Below are 22,572 nucleotides of genomic sequence, written 5' to 3'. Positions count from 1 at the left end.
AACTTCTCCAGTGAAAAGCCATAGCCACTTACATGTAATCCAAAACCACTCTCACTGGAGGTCTGTAGCTTCCTCATCTGTTAGAGTCTAACTTTCTTGCCTGATACACCTCTTTTTTGTACCCCGGCCACTTCTCCCCTGAGCTGTCCATGGCCTCATACTATACCATCAGACCTGACTTCCTCCACTACAAGGTAACATGATAACCAACGCTCCCCCTCCTATAACGAAACTTGTATCCAACCTCAGACAAGGCTCCTGCATTAGCGGATATCCTTTTTCTCACTCCCCTCACATTGCTGCAAATTATCTGCCATGTGTTGCAGCAACCCCAGCCATCAGTGTGCGTGACATGCCTGTAAATTCATGACTCACAACTAATCTAACGAAGACCATGTGTAAAAACAGTTTTGTACTTGTGTGCAGGAAATCCCACTGTTACCAGCAGGAGCAGTCAATGACGTAAGTAAAAAAAGAAACAGAAGATCCCAGTTACTAAAACATAAGGTTAAAATGTGAAGTACACCCCCTGGCAGACTGCAGATAAAAAGTCTATAAGGCACATCTCTCATACAATAGCATACTCCATAATGAAACTCGTACTTACAATATCTTTAGGATTCCATCATACCTCTCCAAACAAAACATTCACCTGCTTTTTACATGTATTATAAATCAACGTAAATCAAGATACACGGCCCCTTAGAGATAAGTATTACGTCACTCACATTGTGCCGGATGTAGTTGGTACAATGGGAATATCCTCTGCCTCTGTTGGTATGGACCAGGGAATATGGAACTGTGGAGCAAGCTCCCTCATTATTATATTCCTAAATTGAAGCAAAACATGGTTACAAGACCATACCTTCAGCACATTTATTTCCCATAATCAACATGCTGGCCTACTGCAAAATCCATCTGTCTTATGCTAATGGAGACATTTATAGGGCTCTGTAGTTTCTATATAAACTGGTAAAGTAAGATAACAAACAAGATAAACCCAAATGCACAGGCAAGGAGTTAGCTGGGAACTTACCCAAGTATTTTGGCACAGTCATCATAGTATTTCATAGAATTCTTCACAAAACTGAAACCGTTGACGTCACAAACAAACGAATGACCATTGGCTCTCAACAAGTCAAAACCGCAAACCGTTTGCTGAAACATATATAGAAAGAGTCAGATAATGATCATTTCCCCATATACACATGCTATACTAATCAGACAGATAGGTTAGGGAAAAGCACAATGACCAGCTGATAACAATGGGCATTTAGTAAAAATGAGCTTACTGGTCACACTTTTTACATGCCTTTACATGTAGTGTACAGCAGTAAGATTTTCAGATGTTCCCTTTGATGGGACACTTTGATCATACAATCACTCTGACTACTGCTGTTCAGCAAGTCCCGAAGACTGACTAACTATATGCCAGTTTATGTAGACCACTTTCAAAAAAAGAATTATCTATTTCAGAAACTTGGAGAATGGAAACCCCCCAGTTGGATTGCTGTATTTATTCACGAGGCCCACATCCAATCCTGGGGCAAGCTCTTCCCAATAAATATTGCACTGGGACTTTCCATCCTGTTTTGAGCGAAGCAGGATATAAAAGCCTTTATCTTGCAACCGATATATCTGTTAATAAGCATTACTCAAATACATATCATTTAGAATAAAGATGGCACCTAACCTTAAATGCCAAGCAGACTTTACGTGCAACCAGCTTCTCCATGGCAGTTAGCATGACAGGATAGCGAATTTCCTTGCCCTCACTGTCCCGCTCCACTTTCCCATCCAAAGCTGGAGATTTACGGGCCTCTGCATGGGCATAATCGGGACCAACAGTATACACCTAAAGAATATTTTAAGATAATTATTGTTGCATTTATCGGCTTTCTTGGTACAGCAATTGCAGGCCTTTTATTTGTACCTTAACATCTGTACCATCAGTTGGCATGAATTCTTCATAAATGTAAGATCCAGTCTTCCGAACGCTGCTCTCTGGGGAGTAAACACTGCTGCGACTGCCGATCTAATGGCAAACACAATAACACCCATAGAGACAATACAGGTTATTACACAGCTGCTAATTACAGTATGAGCTGCAACTACAGTATATAAGCAAGCAAAGTCTGAAGGTGAGGCCTATATAGGAAGAGTTCCTAACAGGTCACGATTACAAAAAATGACAAACATTTCATAGCAGATACTATATTGATATGGGAGAGAACGTTAATGGCAGTGTAACATAAATGCTATCACCTGTTTATAGGAGGATGCTCATTACACACTATCAACAGGTCATTTTTTTATTTATTGACTGGGCTGCAAGTCATGCATCTCTGAAACAGCATTATATCACCACACATGTGTAAGTTGTTGGTGCATGTGCTATAACACAGAGTGACGCAGCAGAATACGTAAGACCACAGTGAATAAAGTGCAGTTATGTAACACAAACAAAGAGTGGTGTGTGTTGAATGTGGGTAGGAAATGGAAGTAGGGGTAGCTGCTAACACATGAGAAGGGGCTTGTGTCCCAGCATCTTACTGCGGACGTGTTATCTCAGGGCAAGCCTCCACATATAACAACGCAAGCAGAAGCTACTTACCTTCCTGAATAGCCGCTGGCTGCCGCCTCCTGCAGAGGTTGGGTAATAGATATACACATTGTGATCTTCTGCACTGACTGGCTTTTCTACAAAGGGTTTGGGGAAGATTTCTCCATTTACTTCAACCTGGTCTTCGCCTTCCACTAGGCTACATTCTGCCGGTAGTAGGTGACACGACTCACATTATGGGGGGAATGAAATAGGGTGTGAAAATCAGGAAGTGAAAGATTTTGTGAGAGTTCGCCTGTTTTTTTTTTAAAGTGGCAATCATTGACATAGGAAAAGCTGGTTGATTTTCCCCATGTAAAGGATTGCCACTTAAAAAAAATAATAATAAAAAAAAAGACATGAGAACTCACAAAATCTCTCAATTTCTGATTCCGACACCCTACTACATTCCCCCATTGAATGAACTTCTGATTGACAATATAAATAGTGATATCTAGCCACATTTGTGCCAAATACGTAACATACGCAGGTAAATATATCAGTAAATAGAACTGATCTGCATGTGTTGCGGTAAACCTTGGGTACAGGAAATGATCAAAGTTGCACAGTTGCCCAACTGGTGGAACCCAACAAAAACCCCTGCACTGTACTGTAGATGCCATGTTGCACCATCTCCCAGTGACTACCACCATGCATTTAAAGACAGCCCTACAGATTTTAGATATGCCATGTCCTCCCTTTACTTGATGCGAGAAACTAAAAAATATAAAATAAAAAATTAAAATAAAAAACTTACCATCTGGCTTATCAGGGTCTCGATTAAGTACAGCATAACGAGGAAGATCTATTCCCTCTTGCTGCAAAATTCGGTACACTTCCCTCCTAGAGAGACAGGAGACAGACATTCACTTTGCAGAATACTAAACATAAATATCCAAATAATACATGAATACAGCATTGTGTGTATTGTCCTCAAAATGCAGAATAAATATTCTACTTTGGCCTCTCCTATTTCTACACAATAAAGGGTTTCTATACGAGGTTTTCCATTACAGCAGCACTGGCTAGGATGTAATTTACTCATGGAATTCTAATATTGAATTCAGATAACTTGAAATGAAAAAAAAAGTGCAAACCTAATGTGCAAAATAGGTGATTTGGGCAAAAGTTGCCTACCATTATAGACACACACATTCTAATGTCTGTATTGACATTAAATAAAATAGAAAAATAGAATGATTAGCTGATGGCCCCTCCCCCAGCGACAGGAAGCACACACAGTCTATTTGCGATCTGATCACATCTCTACAGTTTGTTCAGATTTAAAAAATTTAAATTTTTCTAAATGACCAGATGATAAAATGTATGGACAGCATAAGGTGCTGCCCTTTTAATTTAAAGATGAACACAGGCAAGACGATCTGTATAAGCTGTGCAATAATGAATCATTCACTTTCCCCAGAATCATTAGGCTGAGTATATATACAAAGGATGATGACAAACATACAGAAAACAATAGAACAAAACCGTATTCTACAGCCTTAATTACTATCCTGGCAATTGAAATGATCCAGCTGATTACCAAAGTAACAATGGCAGTCGGAAACGAATGTAACACAAGTAAAAAATAAATATCTAATGCAATTATAAAGTGTTTATAGATATTAATATGAATAAAAGGGTAAAGCAAGGCGCTGTCTAGTGCAGTAAGTGAATCGAAACGGAAAACAAACAATCATATGCATAGTAGGCTGTATACCGGGTGTGGTATAATAGATAAACAGTGTCTAGTCAGACAGTCAATAGATAGACACCATATGTTAGACAGACATTAGGTCGACAGGGTCAAAAGGTCGACATGGTCAAAAGGTCGACATAAAAAAGGTAGACACCATTTTTGTGGTTTGTGTGGATAGTTTTGTCATCTGGGGCCCTCAATTGTAGAAAGGCATACCCTCACAGGGCTCGCTTCGCTCGCTACGCTTCGGGCTCGGTGGCTCGCTGCGCTCGCCACAAGGTTTATAACCAACTCTATGCCGACATGGATAGAGAAGGTATGAAATAGTCCAAAAACATGTTACATTTTTTTTAAAACATTCATCTATCTTTTTTATGTAGACCATTTCCATATCGACCTTTTGACCCTGTCGACCTAATGTCTGTCTAACATATGGGGTCTATCTATTGGCTGTCTAACTAGACACTGTCTATCTATCAACCGGATACCTGTATACCAGTGACAAAGTATGCTAAGGCTTACCTAGTTACACATACCTTCCAACATGACCCTCACCAGGAGGGACAGAATGCTCTGCTCCTGGACTTCTCTCTTACTATATGATGGCCATCACCTGTGCTGAAACACCTTTCTTATCCATTAACCTGTTCCACACAGGTGCCGGCAATCATAGAGAAAGAGAAAAGACCAGAAGCAGAGCATTCTGTCCCTCCTGGATAGCGTCATTTTGGGAATTATGGTTACACTCTTTAGGTCCTCCACTCTAGAAGATATTAAAATAAGCAAATGGACCAAACAGAACAGCAACAGCAATGTATTACATTTGTTTCCCTCAAATATATTTAATAACACTAATAGACAACCATTCAGAAACGAATAAAAACAGCTTTTCTGGTATAATGGAGTTCCAAAGAGGTTTCTGTGTTAAAGTAGAAGACTAGGTCTCCTTTGAGGACCACATCCTGGGATTTTACCACCTTGCAATGTGGACACTATGGAACCCGAAGAAGATACGTCGTTGGAAATCGTACACCAGAAAATCTGTTTTTGTGTACTTGTGAATGTATGTGCATTATTGTTACATTTCATTAAATGGAAATAAATATACCACAGTAAGATCACTTTGTTTGGTTCCATTCTCTTCTATTATGGAACATATTCAAATGAAGAGGAGTAAGTAGGACAAAGATTGTAAATAGATAATTAAGGCAGAAATTAGTACATACAGCATATTGTTACATACATGTATGTTTTTCAGTTTTAGTGGTACTAATGCTCATTTGTAATAATTGTTCTTAACATATTTAGTGAAAAAGATAAATGTCTCTTAGCTATGTAAATATTATGTAAAACAATGTCATAAGCGTGCTTGCCAAAGAGCATTTTAACTACTTTCACTACCACTTTGAACAAAAAGCTAATTAGAAACAAAAAATATATATATATTTTGATGATGGGTATTAATATGCAAATATATAATATATTTGTAAACATTAGGGGACATAAGTAATAGAGTCAGAGTTTGCCGGAGGTGAGGGATGCAGGACGATCTCTGACTTTTTTTTAAAGCGGCAATCATTTACAAGGCAAAATCCATGTCTTGTAAATGATTGCTGCTTTTAAAAAAAGTCAGAGATCGGTTGGCATCCCGCACCTCGGGCAAACTCGGACCTTGTTACATATGCCCCTATATATATCAGTCATACTATAAAACAGATCTATCTACCTGTCTTGGATGAAATATTGCATATCCAAGTCATTGATCAGGACTGGGTTGCGCAATTTTGAGTAAGCAACAGCTTTATCCAGTGGAAATCCTAATGATAAAGAATAAGATTATTAGTCCTACTGTCATCATCAAAGTCATAGGATAACGCACAGCATAGCACACAGTAGCTTGCAGTCATCAATAAAACACATAGGGCAGTATTCAATTTTTTCCGCCCCCTTCCACACCCGTTTCTGCTGACGGGTGTGGTATCATCATTTCTGCTAGCTACCCCCTTGGGGAAGCGAGGCGCCCAACTCTTTACGCAGTTAAACCTGATCACCATGGGCGCTATATGCACGATAATGGTGATCACTTTAGAAAAGAGATTGGGCGTGATATATCATTTGAATACCGGCCATAGAGGCTGATTTATCAACAAGCTTTATCATATGAAACGAGTTTTAAAACTCGTTGCATATGATAAATGGTGCTCCAGCCAATCAGCTTCCAACTGTCATTTTTCAAACACATTACAGTTGGGAACAGATTGACTGGAGCACCATTTATCATATGCAACGAGTTTTAAGATTTGTTGCGTATGTTAAAACTAAATCTGCCCCATAGGGGTTTAGCAAAATCACCAATATTCTCTCGCAACCCACAGAGACATGTAGGAAAATGGCAATGTTACGGTACCATATTCTACCATAACGTGAGCGGCTGAATATCTCTGCCGCATATTGGCCCTCATTCCGAGTTGTTCGCTCGCAAGCTGCTTTTAGCAGCATTGCACACGCTAAGCCGCCGCCTACTGGGAGTGAATCTTCGCTTAGCAAAATTGCGAACGAAAGATTCTCAAAATTGCGAATAGAAATTTCTTAGCAGTTTCTGAGTAGCTCGACACTTACTCTGCCACTGCGATCAGTTCAGTCAGTTTCGTTCCTGGTTTGACGTCACAAACACACCCAGCGTTCGCCCAGACACTCCCCCGTTTCTCCAGCCACTCCCGCGTTTTTCCCAGAAACGGCAGCGTTTTTTCACACACACCCATAAAACGGCCAGTTTCCGCCCAGAAACACCCACTTCCTGTCAATCACATTACGATCACCAGAACGAAGAAAAAACCTCGTAATGCCGTGAGTAAAATACCAAACTTCTTAGCAAATATACTTGGCGCAGTGCGAGCATTGCGCATGCGCAATTAGCGGAAAATCGCTGCAATGCGAAGAAAATTACCGAGCGAACAACTCGGAATGAGGGCCATTGTGGAGAACTGAATACGGGCCAAAAAGTTACTGTAGCTCACACACTTAAATATAAATTGCCATCTCTTACGGATTCAAAATCATCGCTTATTGAAGAAATTTGTGCTGGGATCTAAGAAATATATACACACGTTCTGTGGTGGAATTCTACTAAAAATGCAATATAAATGAAGTCTGGAGGACAACAAAGAGTAGCATTTGCATAAAGCCATTGCTGTTTGAGAAAAATGCTTTGTAGGCCTTACTGAACAAAACAGCATGCATACAAGAGATACTGCTTAGCTAGCCACATACGTAATGTAAAAAGTACTTTCATGGTAATTCCACCACAGGATACAATCTGAGGAGGGAATCCAATTACTTGCTGCGAATTGTCTCGCCAGTGCTATCCTATTAGCCCTGATAAGCCAGCGCAAGCCGCGGCTTATTGGGTACTTTGTTTTACCTGCCTCAGGCAAAACCAAATCCCCAGAAACAGCCCAGTTTTCACCCCAAAACTGGGGTTTCTACCGAAAACACATAGGTTTCACTGAACCTGTGTTTTCGGAGACCATGCATTTTTTTTTTTATTTTTTTTTTACAGGCGACCAAATTGGATAGCCTGTAAAAGAAATATGGATGAAATATCGTGAAAAATCAACTGGATACCCCGAGTCTCTAGTAGATATTTTAATTTAAAGTACACCAATCACCTACAGACAATTAAACCAACAATTTTGTTACATTAGTTCAGAGCATGTTCATGAATATGCATAGATTTCTCTTCACCTAGACAACACATTCAATGATGCCCCTACTTTACCTATCACCGCCCTCCGTAGGCTGCTATGTGTACTGTACCTATACTTTTACACCCCTCTTTCTGTGTGTGTCTTCATGCTATACCTCGCCATGGAGCGCCTTAAAAACTCCCTAACAATTGTAGCAAAAAAAAAAAAACCACATGGTAATACAAGGACTCAATTGAAATGGACCACTTAATGTATACTTTAATTTAAAATAACAAACTTATAATGGGCTACCTGATGCAGAGTTGTAATTGCATCCCAAATCGCGGTTGCAAAATGTGTTCACTAAAAAAATTGCAATCACGTGCATATGCAAGGCTGCTAACATTGCAAGATGTATATGGGTCGGCACCAGTAACATATGCATATGGGTCGGCACCAGTATAAAAGGCTGCCGCAAGCACCACTTCTTAATTTATTATTGCCGACTTGCAATCATACCTATCGATCATCACTAAAGGCTCACGGGTAAGAGAACACCACATACAAGCAGTAACCCAGTCGCTTGTACTGCACCGTCTCCCTATCCTACAAGAGTATACACGGATTGAGCTTACTGCAACTGAAGCAGTCTCCACGTCACCTGAATGCATCTTATGGGCATCATACTGGACTGTTAGCGGGCTCTCTATTGGCTGCTGGTTCCGCCACTTGAAGAATTACTGAGCAATGGCCAATCTTTGTGGTGTGGAGGGGTTAGTGGCTCTATACTGCCAAAATGTTTCACCGGCAAAGTGATTTACATTATCTACCCTCCCCCAGCATCACCACAATTATGGGTTGAGCATGCTGAATAAGTAGATTCAGTCTCCTCATAGTATCAATCGGCTATACATGCCTCTATACTGACTGCACTATGGGCCTAATTCAGACCTGATCGCAGCAGCAAAATTGTTCTCCAATGAGCGCAACCATGTTGCACTGCAGGTGGGGCAAATATAACATGTGCAGAGAGAGTTAGATTTGGGTGGGTTATTAATGGCGTCTGAGTTTGACGGCCGTGCGGGATGCCGGTCGAACTCAGACTTTTTTTTTTTTAAAGGGGCAATCACTTACAAGGCATGGTTTTGCCTTGTAAGTGGTTTCCCCTTTAGAAATGAAAAAAAGAAAAAAAAAAGTCAGAGTTCGGCCAGCATCCCACACAGCCACCAAACTTGTGCTTCATTACATCTGGACCCATATGTTTTACTTGCAGGACTTGCAATTGCTATAAAGCTTCAATAAAAATAAAAAGTGCTCTAGATCTTATGGCCCAGAAGGGAAACTAAAACTCATGCACTATGACCAACAAGAACATAGGTAGCAATGGGACATGACCTGACTACCACCACCACCCCATTCCTCTCCTGTACAGGCAGTGGCATCAATCAGATGCTTCCTCACATATAGCGTTGTGCATATAAAACTGGATGCCGCTGCATGTATTGAAAGAAGGGGTGGAGCATGGAGTTAGTTGGCACTGAGGCGCCACTTGCTGGTATCCTCTGCAACCCAGGAGGAGAGGGATATTTCAATTCTTTGCACCCTATCGGTGATATTATTATTTTTTTGCCCAGTTTAATTGTCCCCCCTATTTTTTTTTTCCAAACTAAAAATGTTCTATTTTTAGGCGAAAACACATAGGATTCTGGGACAAGTTCCCGGATATATGTGTTTTTGGGGAAAAAATGGGGCAGATAGGGCTGGTTATCAGGGATTTTTATTCGCCTGCCTCAGGCATGCGAAAAATATCCCAGATGACTGCCAGGATCGGGGACAATTGAATATTCCCGAGGAATTCAATTAGTCACGGTAAATTACCACGGCTAACTGAATATCCCCCTAAGTATTACATTGTGCTCATTTAAAATTTTGGTTTCAATTATCTTCCTTTTAAGAAGGGGTATAAATTGTTAACATAACTTGTAAGAATACGATCCTGAAATTGCTAGAGGATTATAGAAAAAAAAAAAAAAAATTAATAATAATAATAATAATAATAATAATAATAATAAGAATTTACTTACCGATAATTCTATTTCTCGTAGTCCGTAGTGGATGCTGGGAACTCCGTAAGGACCATGGGGAATAGCGGCTCCGCAGGAGACTGGGCACAAAAGTAAAAGCTTTAGGACTACCTGGTGTGCACTGGCTCCTCCCCCTATGACCCTCCTCCAAGCCTCAGTTAGGATACTGTGCCCGGACGAGCGTACACAATAAGGAAGGATTTTGAATCCCGGGTAAGACTCATACCAGCCACACCAATCACACCGTATAACCTGTGATCTGAACCCAGTTAACAGCATGATAACAGAGGAGCCTCTGGAAAGATGGCTCACAACAATAATAACCCGATTTTTGTTTTAACAATAACTATGTACAAGTATTGCAGACAATCCGCACTTGGGATGGGCGCCGAGCATCCACTACGGACTACGAGAAATAGAATTATCGGTAAGTAAATTCTTATTTTCTCTGACGTCCTAGTGGATGCTGGGAACTCCGTAAGGACCATGGGGATTATACCAAAGCTCCCAAACGGGCGGGAGAGTGCGGATGACTCTGCAGCACCGAATGAGAGAACTCCAGGTCCTCCTCAGCCAGGGTATCAAATTTGTAGAATTTAGCAAATGTGTTTGCCCCTGACCAAGTAGCTGCTCGGCAAAGTTGTAACGCCGAGACCCCTCGGGCAGCCGCCCAAGATGAGCTCACCTTCCTTGTGGAATGGGCTTTTACAGATTTTGACTGTGGCAGGCCTGCCACAGAATGTGCAAGCTGAATTGTACTACAAATCCAACGAGCAATAGTCTGCTTAGAAGCAGGAGCACCCAGCTTGTTGGGTGCATACAGGATAAACAGCGAGTCAGATTTCCTGACTCCAGCCGTCCTGGAAACATATATTTTCAAGGCCCTGACTACGTCCAACAACTTGGAGTCCTCCAAGTCACTAGTAGCCGCAGGTACCACAATAGGTTGGTTCAGATGAAACACTGAAACCACCTTAGGGAGAAAATGAGGACGAGTCCTCAATTCCGCCCTGTCTGAATGGAAGATCAGATAAGGGCTTTTACAGGATAAAGCCCGCCAATTCTGACACGCGCCTGGCCGAGGCCAGGGCCAACAACATGACCACTTTCCATGTGAGATATTTTAACTCCACAGATTCAAGTGGTTCAAACCAATGTGACTTTAGGAACCCCAAAACTACATTGAGATCCCAAGGTGCCACTGGAGGCACAAAAGGAGGCTGTATATGCAGTACCCCTTTTACAACCGTGTGAAGAAAATTGACAGGGCCGAAATTTGAACCTTAATGGACCCCAATTTTAGGCCCATAGACACTCCTGTTTACAGGAAATGCAGGAATCGACCTAGTTGAAATTCCTCCATCGGGGCCTTACTGGCCTCGCACCACGCAACATATTTTCGCCAAATGCGGTGATAATGCTTTGCGGTTACATCCTTCCTGGCTTGATCAGGGTAGGGATGACTTCATCCGGAATGCCTTTTTCCTTCAGGATCCGGCGTTCAACCTCCCTGCCGTCAAACGCAGCCGCGGTAAGTCTTGGAATAGACAGGGTCCTTGCTGGAGCAGGTCCCTTCTTAGAGGTAGAGGCCACGGGTCCTCCGTGAGCATCTCTTGAAGTTCCGGGTACCAAGTCCTTCTTGGCCAATCCGGAGCCACGAGTATAGTTCTTACTCCCCTCCGTCTTATAATTCTCAGTACTTTTGGTATGAGAGGAAGAGGAGGGAACACATACACTGACTGGTACACCCACGGTGTTACCAGAGCGTCCACAGCTATTGCCTGAGGGTCCCTTGACCTGGCGCAATACCTGTCCAATTTTTTGTTTAGGCAGGACGCCATCATGTCCACCTTTGGTTTTTCCCAATGGTTTACAATCATGTGGAAGACTTCTGGGTGAAGTCCCCACTCTCCCGGGTGGAGGTCGTGCCTGCTGAGGAAGTCTGCTTCCCAGTTGTCCACTCCCGGAATGAACACTGCTGACAATGCTATCACATGATTTTCCGCCCAGCGAAAAATCCTTGCAGCTTCTGCCATTGCCCTCCTGCTTCTTGTGCCGCCCTGTCTGTTTACATGGGCGACTGCCGTGATGTTGTCCGACTGGATCAGCACCGGCTGACCTTGAAGCAGAGGTCTTGCTTGGCTTAGGGCATTGAAAATGGCCCTTAGCTCCAAAATATTTATATGAAGTGATGTCTCCAGGCTTGACCACAAGCCCTGGAAATTTCTTCCCTGTGTGACTGCTCCCCAGCCTCGCAGGCTGGCATCCGTGGTCACCAGGACTCAGTCCTGAATGCCGAATCTGCGGCACTCTAGAAGATGAGCACTCTGCAACCACCACAGGAGAGACACCCTTGTCTTTGGTGACAGGGTTATCCGCTGATGCATCTGAAGACGCGATCCGGACCATTTGTCCAGCAGGTCCCACTGGAAAGTTCTTGCGTGGAATCTGCCGAATGGAATTGCTTCGTAGGAAGCCACCATTTTTCCCAGGACCCTTGTGCACTGATGCACGGACACTTGGCCTGGTTTTATGAGGTTTCTGACTAGTTCGGATAACTCCCTGGCTTTCTCCTCCGGGAGAAACACCTTTTTCTGGACTGTGTCCAGGATCATCCCTAGGAATAGAAGGCGTGTCGTCGGGATCAGCTGCGATTTTGGAATATTGAGAATCCAACCGTGCTGCCGCAGCACTATCTGAGATAGTGCTACCCCGACTTCCAACTGTTCCCTGGATCTTGCCCTTATCAGGATATCGTCCAAGTAAGGGATAACTAAAACTCCCTTCTTTCGAAGGAGTATCATCATTTCGGCCCTTACCTTGGTAAAGACCCGGGGTGCCGTGGACAATCCAAACGGCAGCGTCTGAAACTGATAGTGACAGTTCTGTACCACAAACCTGAGGTACCCTTGGTGAGAAGGGTAAATTGGGACATGTAGGTAAGCATCTTTGATGTCCAGAGAGACCATATAGTCCCCTTCTTCCAGGTTTGCAATCACTGCTCTGAGTGACTCCATCTTGAATTTGAACCTTTGTATGTAAGTGTTCAAGGATTTTAGATTTAAAATTGGTCTCACCGAGCCGTCCGGCTTCGGTACCACAAATAGTGTGGAATAGTACCCCTTTCCCTGTTGCAGGAGGGGTACCTTGATTATCACCTGCTGGGAATACAGCTTGTGAATGGCTTGCAATACTGCCTCCCTGTCTGAGGGAGACGTCGGTAAAGCAGACTTTAGGAAACGGCGAGAGGGAGACGTCTCGAATTTCTTGAGACGGGCCCCCACCGTGCCTGAGTCCGCTTGTAAAGCCCCAGCGTCATGCTGAGGACTTTGCGGAGGCGGGAGAGGGCTTTTGTTCCTGGGAACTGGCTGTTTGCTGCAGCCTTTTTCCTCTCCCTCTGCCACGGGGCAGAAATGAGGCGCCTTTTGCCCGCTTGCCCTTATGGGGCCGAAAGGACTGCGCCTGATAATACGGCGTCTTCTTAGGTTGAGAAGCTACCTGGGGTAAAAATGTGGATTTTCCAGCAGTTGCCATGGCTACCAGGTCTGATAGACCTACCCCAAATAACTCCTTATAAGGCAATACTTCCATGTGCCTTTTAGAATCCGCATCACCTGACCACTGCCGCGTGCATAAACCTCTTCTTGCAGAAATGGACAGCGCGCTAACTCTTGATGCCAGTCGGCAAATATCCCTCTGTGCATCACGCATATATAGAAATGCATCCTTCAAATGCTCTATAGTCAGTAATATACTGTCCCTATCTAGGGTATCAATATTTTCAGTCAGGGAATCCGACCACGCCAGGCCCGCACTGCACATCCAGGCTGAGGCGATTGCTGGTCGCAGTATAACACCCGTTTGAGTGTATATACATTTTAGGATATTCTCCAGCTTTCTATCGGCAGGTTCCTTTAGGGCGGCCGTATCAGGAGAGGGTAGTGCTACCTGTTTAGACAAGCGTGTGAGCGCTTTATCCACCCTAGGGGGTGTTTCCCAACGTGCCCTATCCTCTGGCGGGAAAGGGTACGATGCCAATAACCTTTTAGGAATTATCAGTTTTTTATCGGGGGAAACCCACGCCTCATCACACACTTCATTTAATTCCTCGGATACAGGAAAAACTACAGGCAGTTTTTTCTCACTAAACATAATACCCTTTTTAGTGGTACTTGTATTATCAGAGATATGCAATACATTTTTCATTGCTTCAATCATGTAACGTGTGGCCCTAGTGGAAGTCACGTTTGTCTCCTCATCATCGACACTGGAGTCAGTATCCGTGTCTGTGTCTGCCATTTGAGGTAACGGGCGTTTTAAAGCCCCTGATGGCGTTTGAGACCCCTGGACAGGCACAAGCTGAGTAGCCGGCTGTCTCATGTCGTCAACTGTCTGTCGTAAAGAGCTGACACTGTCACGCAATTCCTTCCATAAGCTCATCCACTCAGGTGTCGACTCCCTAGGGGGTGACAACTCTATAATAGGCAATTGCTCCGCCTCCATCTCATTTTCCTCCTCAAACATGTCGACACAATCGTACCGACACACCGCACACACACAGGGAATGCTCTGATAGAGGACAGGACCCCACTAGCCCTTTGGGGAGACAGAGGGAGAGTATGCCAGCACACACCAGAGCGCTATATATAGACAGGAATACCACTATAAAATGTGCTTTTCCCTTTATAGCTGCTGTTAGTATTAAAACTGCGCCAAATTAGTGCCCCCCCTCTCTTTTTTACCCTTTTCTGTAGTGCAGGACTGCAGGGGAGAGTCAGGGAGACGTCCTTCCAGCGGAGCTGTGATGGAAAATGGCGCCCGTGTGCTGAGGAGATAGGCTCCGCCCCCTTCTCTGCGGCCTTTTCTCCCACTTTTTGGTGAGTTCTGGCAGGGGTTAAAATACATCCATATAGCCCTGGGGGTTATATGTGGTGTATTTATGCCAGCCAAGGTGTTTACATTGCTGCTCAGGGCGCCCCCCCCTAGCGCCCTGCACCCTCAGTGACCGAAGTGTGAAGTGTGCCTGAGTAACAATGGCGCACAGCTGCAGTGCTGTGCGCTACCTTGTTGAAGACTGATGTCTTCTGCCGCCGATTTTTCCGGACCTCTTCTTGCTTCTGGCTCTGTAAGGGGGCCGGCGGCGCGGCTCTGGGACCGAGCTCCGAGGCTGGGCCTGTGTTCGGTCCCTCTGGAGCTAATGGTGTCCAGTAGCCTAAGAAGCCCAAGCTGGCTGCAAGCAGGCAGGTTCGCTTCTTCTCCCCTTAGTCCCTCGATGCAGTGAGCCTGCTGCCAGCAGGTCTCACTGAAAATAAAAAACCTAAAACTAAACTTTCACTAAGAAGCTCAGGAGAGCCCCTAGTGTGCACCCTTCTCGGCCGGGCACAAAAATCTAACTGAGGCTTGGAGGAGGGTCATAGGGGGAGGAGCCAGTGCACACCAGGTAGTCCTAAAGCTTTACTATTGTGCCAAGTCTCCTGCGGAGCCGCTATTCCCCATGGTCCTTACGGAGTTCCCAGCATCCACTAGGACGTCAGAGAAAATAATAATAATAATATATATATATATATATATATATATATATATATACATACACACACACACACACATATACACACACATACTGTATATTATTCTGTATGTAAAGGGCCTTCCGTATCAAGAATTACGGTGTACATAAAGTATAGCAAACATTATAAGCCATATGAACATTTCCCAGTGCATACGCGGACACCAGATACCCCTTATTAGAATTACAGTCATCTAATTTAACTGATTAGCAGGCAGAAAGAATTTAATTATTAAAAAGGGATTTTATCTTTGAACGTGCACAGAGTAACTCAGCAGAAGCTGTCAGGGGCTGAGAGAGCATGAAGGGGAGATCTTACCTTTAGAGTGGAAAGAGATTAGACAGTCGCAAACGGGCCACTTTTCAACAGGCTCATTGAGGATGATGTCTTCAGACATAATCACCACAGTAATGTACTCGAACTTGCACAGTCGCTCCAAGATTTGCGTCATGGGCTTAGACTTGGACTTTTTGGTCATGGCACAAATTCCCACCACAATCTGGCGCTCAGGAGGCTACATTTAGAGGACAGATTATTCATTTAGTTAACAAAAGTAGTATTACACCATACATTGTAATCAGGGAGAGCACCTTGTGTAGGAAGTTATATGCCTGGTTTCTTATTCATAAGGGGAAAAAAACTTAAAGTAAAAAAAAAAAAAAAGGACACCACTATAGCTATATATAGCTATACACCAATGTTGTGAAGATGGGAAAGAATCAAACAGTATTGTACAGATACAGTAAACGCTATATTCGATTCACAAGTGTGCAGCCTAGGAACTAGTGACATCACTGGGGCACGAAGCAATTTGCGCCCAATGGTTTGGCCCTGTTGTCACAAAGCTAAATATTGGGTTAGTCCACAAAACGCTTTCACCACGGTATACATGTAAAGTATGTAAAACATGACCAGCAGTATAACTGTCAACATATGAAAGGTGGAAAGTGGGAAAATATGACAATTTCCACAAGCGTGACACTGCGTTCCCCTGTGGTAACGTTATTTAGCATTAGCACAATAGGACGGTCATACTGGCAAGCACATAAGGCTTGCTAATATGTTTTGTATACAGAACGGTCCATCTGACAGTTCCATTCTCTGTGCGGTATATTATGTAAATATTACCTGGAGCAACAAGCGCAAGTTATCTCGGAGGAGTTGTCTATAGCCCACTGTGGACGCAACAGAGTCTGACATCTTACATACACTATAAGAAAGAAACGGTGTCTGGTATGTTCCCAGAGCCCTGGGAATTCCTTTAGTAATGTGCAGAGAGATCTTATACAGATACTTAGTACAGCTCTCTAGCAAAGTTCTCAGACTGGCAAATTGTGAGCACTTACAGTATTCTCCCTTTCAAAATGGTTAACCAGGGGCCAGAGTCCACTATTCTGCTTAATCTTTGTGTTTGTTATCTGGTATGTCAGTGGAATTAACACTTTGATAATCACATCTAAACTACATGACCTGCGTCTTATTCGGATCTACTTCACACAGTCCCAAACTAAACACAGTCTGACTAAACAACTTAACCAGGATTTATAACAGCCAGTTGGGTAAAGGTGAATGAAGAGAAAACATCAAACCAACATTGATCAATTCAAGACAACCAGTGTAATATATAGTTCAGCACATCAGCTGTTGCTGTACCATGCCTCCCAGCCCATCAGTCAGTTCGACCTCATGAGCACAGTGTACATTAATCACTTGATCCTCTGGTAGCCATGCCAGGGCTTGGAAGGAGACAGAATTAGCATTTGGTGTCCAGAGGGAACAGAGCCTATGAGGAAGGCAAAGTTAAAAAGTTCTGAAACATGAAAGCTGCACTCAAACTAAAGGGAGACACAAGCCCATGTGTGTGCAGAAGACTAGCTCATAACGGCAATATTTATAATATACACATAGGGGTATATGCAATTCACGGCGAATCGCGGCAATTTTTCGACGTTTTTTAATTCGACTCAATTCGACAGGTGAATTCTGGCAGGTGGCTGCCGGAATTCACCATATTCAATGAAAAACGGATTCAACAGACCCGCGGGCGAAAATCGGCCGATTTGGCGGATTTTGCCGCGATTTTAAAAAACGGGAAAAAACGGGAAAAACCCGGGGGGAAAAATGGCGTGGGGTCCCCCCTCCAAAGCATAACCAGCCTCGGGCTCTTCGAGCTGGTCCTGGTTCTAAAAATGCGGGGAAAAATTGGGCAGGGAACCCCCGTATTTTTAAAACCAGCACCGGGCTCTGCGCCTGGTGCTGGTGCCAAAAATACGGGGGACAAAAAGAGTAGGGGTCCCCCGTATTTTTAACACCAGCATCGGGCTCCACTAGCTGGACAGATAATGCCACAGCCGGGGGTCACTTTTATGCCGTGCCCTGCGGCCGTGGCATTAACTACCCAACTAGTCACCCCTGGCCGGGGTACCCTGGGGGAGTGGGGACCCCTACAATCAAGGGGTCCCCCCCCCCCAGCCACCCAAGGGCCAGGGGTGAAGCCCGAGGCTGTCCCCCCCCATCCAATGGGCTGCGGATGGGGGGGCTGATAGCCTTTTGTGATAATAAAAAGATATTGTTTTTTCCAGTAGTACTACAGGTCCCAGCAAGCCTCCCCCGCAAGCTGGTACTTGGAGAACCACAAGTACCAGCATGCGGGAGAAAAACGGGCCCGCTGGTACCTGTAGTACTACTGGAAAAAAAATACCCAAATAAAAACAGTACACAGACACCTTGATAGTAAAACTTTATTACACACTACCGACACACACATACTTACCTATGTTGACACGCCGACTGCCACGGTCTCCGACGATCCGAGGGTACCTGTGAAAAAATTATACTCACCTTCCAGCGTCCAGAGGTACATCCACGTCCAGATATAAATCCACGTACTTGTTAAAAAAACAAACCGAACACCCGCTCCATGCCGTACTGAAAGGGGTCCCATGCTTTCACATCAGACCCCTTTCCCCGAATGCCGGGACATCACGTGACTCCTGTCACTGAAGTCCGTTCAGCCAATCAGGAAGCGCTACTTCCGTGGCGCTCACCTGATTGGCTGTGCGCTGTCTGTGCTGTGACAGCGCATCGCAAAGCCGCTCCATTAGTTTTAATGGTGGGAACTTTGCCGTCAGCGGTGGGGTTACCCGCGGTCAGCCGCTGACCGGCGGGTGACCTCACCGCTAGCCGCTAAGTTCCCACCATTGAATATAATGGACGGGGCTGTGCGATGCGCTGTCTGAGTTCAGACAGCGCACAGCCAATCAGGTGAGCGCAACGAAGTTGCGCTTCCTGATTGGCTTTAGAGACCTTTGTGTGACAGCTGTCACTGACAGGTCTCATTCGTGGAAAGGGGTCTCATGTGTCAGCATGGGACCCCTTTCAGTCCGGTGGCCCGTGTGTTCGTTTTCTTTTTTTGCCAAGTACGTGGATGTATCTCTGGACCATGGCTGAGGTGAGTATATTGATCTTTTATTTTCAGGTATCCGTGGATTCTACATGGAGAAGAGGACCGATGTCGGCGTGTGAACATAGGTAAGTATGTGTGTGTCGACGTATGAAATAAAGTTTTACTGTCACGGTGTGTGTGTCCTGTTTTTATTTGGGTATTTTTTCCCCAGTAGTACTACAGGTACCAGCGGGCCCGTTTTTCTCCCGCATGCTGGTACTTGTGGTTCTCCAAGTACCAGCTTGCGGGGGAGGCTTGCTGGGACTTGTAGTACTGCTGGAAAAAACAATATTCTTTTCATTATCACAAAAGGCTATCAGCCCCCCCATCCGCAGCCCATTGGATGGGGGGGGACACAGCCTCGGGCTTCACCCCTGGCCCTTGGGTGGCTGGGGGGGGGACGACCCCTTGATTGAAGGTGTCCCCACTCCCCCAGGGTACCCCGGCCAGGGGTGACTAGTTGGATATTTAATGCCACGGCCGCAGGGCACGGCATAAAAGTGACCCCCGCCTGTGGCATTATCTGTCCAGCTAGTGGAGCCCGATGCTGGTGTGAAAAATACGGGGGACCCCTGCTCGTTTTGTCCCCCGTATTTTTGGCACCAGCACCTGGCGCAGAGCCCGGTGCTGGTTTTAAAAATACGGGGGATCCCCTGTCAATTTTTTCCCCGCATTTTTAGAACCAGGACCAGCTCGAAGAGCCCGAGGCTGGTTATGCTTTGGAGGGGGGACCCCACGCCATTTTTTTTTAAGGATTTTACCGTTCCAGCAATAAAAATAAAATAAAAAAAAAATATTTTAAAAAAGATATAAATAATATTTGTGCCTCCAAAAAAAAAAAAAAAAAATACCTAATCCCTTCTAATATAAATAGATATGCTATTCCTAAAAAAAAAAACACCAAAAAAAACATGTTTAAATTTTTTTTTATTGTTTTCACCCTCCAAAGTGTGGCGGATTGAAAATGACGAATTTGCTGTCTAAAAGCACTGCTGTCGAATTTCCAAACTTGAATTGAATATGCTTTTGTCGAATTGCAGCACTTGTTTCATTGCAGAAAAGTCGAATTTGCAAAAATTCGAATTTCAAAGTGTCGAATTTTGAAAGTCCGTTTTTTGGTCGGAAAGCACTGAATTGCATAGGCAAATTTTTTTTTTTGGGCGAAAATGACCCGAAATTCGACAATTTCGGGAATTCGACCGCAATTGCATATACCCCATAGCGTGCAAGGAGGACAGTTACATTCATTGAATGACTTTCTCACGGTTGGATTAAAAAAAAAAAATTGTCTTGTATCTTTCAAATATGAAAGTATATGTTTATGAGTAACTGTATACATGTATTTGTATAATTATATGTCTGTGTAACTGTATATGTGTGTCTGTAACTCTGCATATGTGTTTGTGTAAATACAGATGTTTGGTGGTTACAATGTTACTCTCACTATTGTCTGGCGGTCACAAAGTCGCTCTCAGTATTGTCTGGTGGGTCACTAAGATTACAGATGGAATCTGTGATTATTAAACTACTGCACATTTGTCATTGGCTGAGATTTCACTCTACACATGCGTCAAATTAGCAGTCCAAAGTCACATGGATCTTCATCCATGGGCAGACGCAAGCGATAACAGGTTAGCGGGAAATGGGCTGTAACTGGATGGTGAGTACTGAGTCGCACGATACAACTAATTTTCATAGGATATGGGCGCGTCATTTGTTTTACAAGTTGGCGTGTGGGGGGGAACCGCATGATCTATCTTGCCTCCGGGCAATTGGGATGAAGTTACGCCACTGCACAAACACCAGCAAACATGACATGATTAGATACATTTGTACATCAAGTGTCCCTGGAGATTATTATAAGAAATATGTCCTCAGTTGATGCACATTATAATCAATGGCCTTCATCTCCAAAAGTGCAAGTTTCAATGGAGCCAGCTAATATGACGGCTAGTGGATGACAGTGGACTGGCCCACAAAGGCGTAGGAGAAATCCCCAGTGGGCCCCACTGCCTGAGGCCCCCACGTCTTTCTCTAATGTCAGGTTCCAAACAGGGCACTGAAATGATACAGTGTTACACTATTAGAGGGTCAGTTAAGTAATCTATGATGGCTGTCCAAGCCTCTGTGGTGGCTGGCCTCTATCCTTGGTAAATGGACACATCCCTTAAGCATGGGCCCCTACCACTGCATTCCCCAGGTGGGACCACTCCAACACTGGGGGATGCTATAAAGTTTAGGCTGCCAATCATTCATAGTGCCAAGCTATAGTGTTATAGGCTAATTTACAAACCATAAAAAGATTGCAGCCTGCCACTGTTTATTTTTATGTGCATGGGTATCTATTTGTCTGCCCACTTGCTGGGCTATGCTAAATGGCGAATCTGCCTGAATATCCACATGGTAGACTGAAACATCACTGCTAACTCCAACCTCCTAACACTCTAGGGGAGAGATTTATAAAAGCTTGGAAAAAGATAAAGTGGTGAGAGATAAAGGGGTATATTCAATTGAGGTCGGATACATTCCGACATGCATTTGTCGGAATGGATCTGACCAGGGCTATTCAAAGCCCATCTCAATTCGACTTTAAAAAAAATCGAATTGAGATGAGGGACCGGAGAGGGGAGAGAGCCGCGGGCAGACAGGGGGCAACAGCGGGCAGATGGGGGACAGCAGCGCTGCAGGAGGATGTGGCACAGTCGCCAGACCTCACGGCAGCGTCCACCCGGCTCCAGCAAGCGGGACCTCACTTGCTGGAGCCGGGTGGACGCTGCCGGGAGCGGCGGCTGTGCCACATCCTTCTGCAGCGCTGTGCTGTAGCACTGCTGTCCCCTGTCTGCCCGCGGCTCTCCCCCCTCTCCTCCTCTCAGGTCCCTCCTCTCAGTTCGACTTTTTTTTAAGTCGAACTGAGATGGTCGGAAACAGGGCCAAAATCTGTCGAATTTGGCCCCGCTTCCCTCAGAAGCACCGCAAATTGGCAGCTATACCGCCAATTCACGTACTATTCGACAAGTCGAATTCCTCGACTTGTCGAATAGAAAAGCTGGGGACTGAATAGGTCGGAACCCCTTCCGACCTGAAAAAGTCGAAAACTGCCGTCTTTTCGACAAGACGGCAGTTTCGACCTTAATTGAATACACCCCAAAGTACCAACCAATTAGCTCCTCGTTGTCTTTTTTTAAACACAGCCTGTAAAATGACAGGAGCTGATTGGTTGGTACTTTAAAGCATTCCACGCTTTGATGAATCTCCTCCTAGGACACTCCCCTTCATAAACTTACTTTTTTTCTGTTCTTCTATTAAATAGTGCTTGGTTTAGCTTCATCCATGCAGTAAGTTAATATGTTATGGAACCTCTGAACAATCTTTATTATACGCACAGTAAAGTGCAATACCTCTTATATTAAAAGTGTAGGACAAGAGCTGTCCTCCGGAAGCTCAGAGGTAGTGTGAAAACCCACTCTCTGTGGTAAGAAAATGGCTGTA

At 44.3% G+C, this 22,572-nt stretch overlaps 1 protein-coding gene across 26 annotated transcripts in view; it reads right to left on the bottom strand.

Annotated features, from left to right (window-relative positions):
• Positions 1 to 22,572, bottom strand: part of PPIP5K1 (diphosphoinositol pentakisphosphate kinase 1) — a 281,975-nt gene that overhangs the window by 183,109 nt on the left and 76,294 nt on the right. For all 26 annotated transcript variants that reach the window (XM_063925882.1, XM_063925883.1, XM_063925886.1 and 23 more), the window contains 8 exons: positions 15,957 to 16,152; positions 6,028 to 6,118; positions 3,360 to 3,445; positions 2,615 to 2,769; positions 1,934 to 2,035; positions 1,694 to 1,855; positions 1,037 to 1,158; positions 729 to 830 (listed from right to left, as the gene is read on the bottom strand). In XM_063925882.1, the coding sequence (XP_063781952.1) occupies positions 729 to 830; positions 1,037 to 1,158; positions 1,694 to 1,855; positions 1,934 to 2,035; positions 2,615 to 2,769; positions 3,360 to 3,445; positions 6,028 to 6,118; positions 15,957 to 16,152 (1,016 nt within the window). The remainder of the gene's footprint in view (positions 1 to 728; positions 831 to 1,036; positions 1,159 to 1,693; positions 1,856 to 1,933; positions 2,036 to 2,614; positions 2,770 to 3,359; positions 3,446 to 6,027; positions 6,119 to 15,956; positions 16,153 to 22,572) is intronic.

This window comes from Pseudophryne corroboree, chromosome 6 (assembly GCF_028390025.1).
Source record: "Pseudophryne corroboree isolate aPseCor3 chromosome 6, aPseCor3.hap2, whole genome shotgun sequence".
NCBI classification, from domain to species: domain Eukaryota; kingdom Metazoa; phylum Chordata; class Amphibia; order Anura; family Myobatrachidae; genus Pseudophryne; species Pseudophryne corroboree.
The sequence above is the reverse complement of the archived record's forward strand: the minus strand, read 5'-3'. Positions and strand labels throughout refer to the sequence as shown.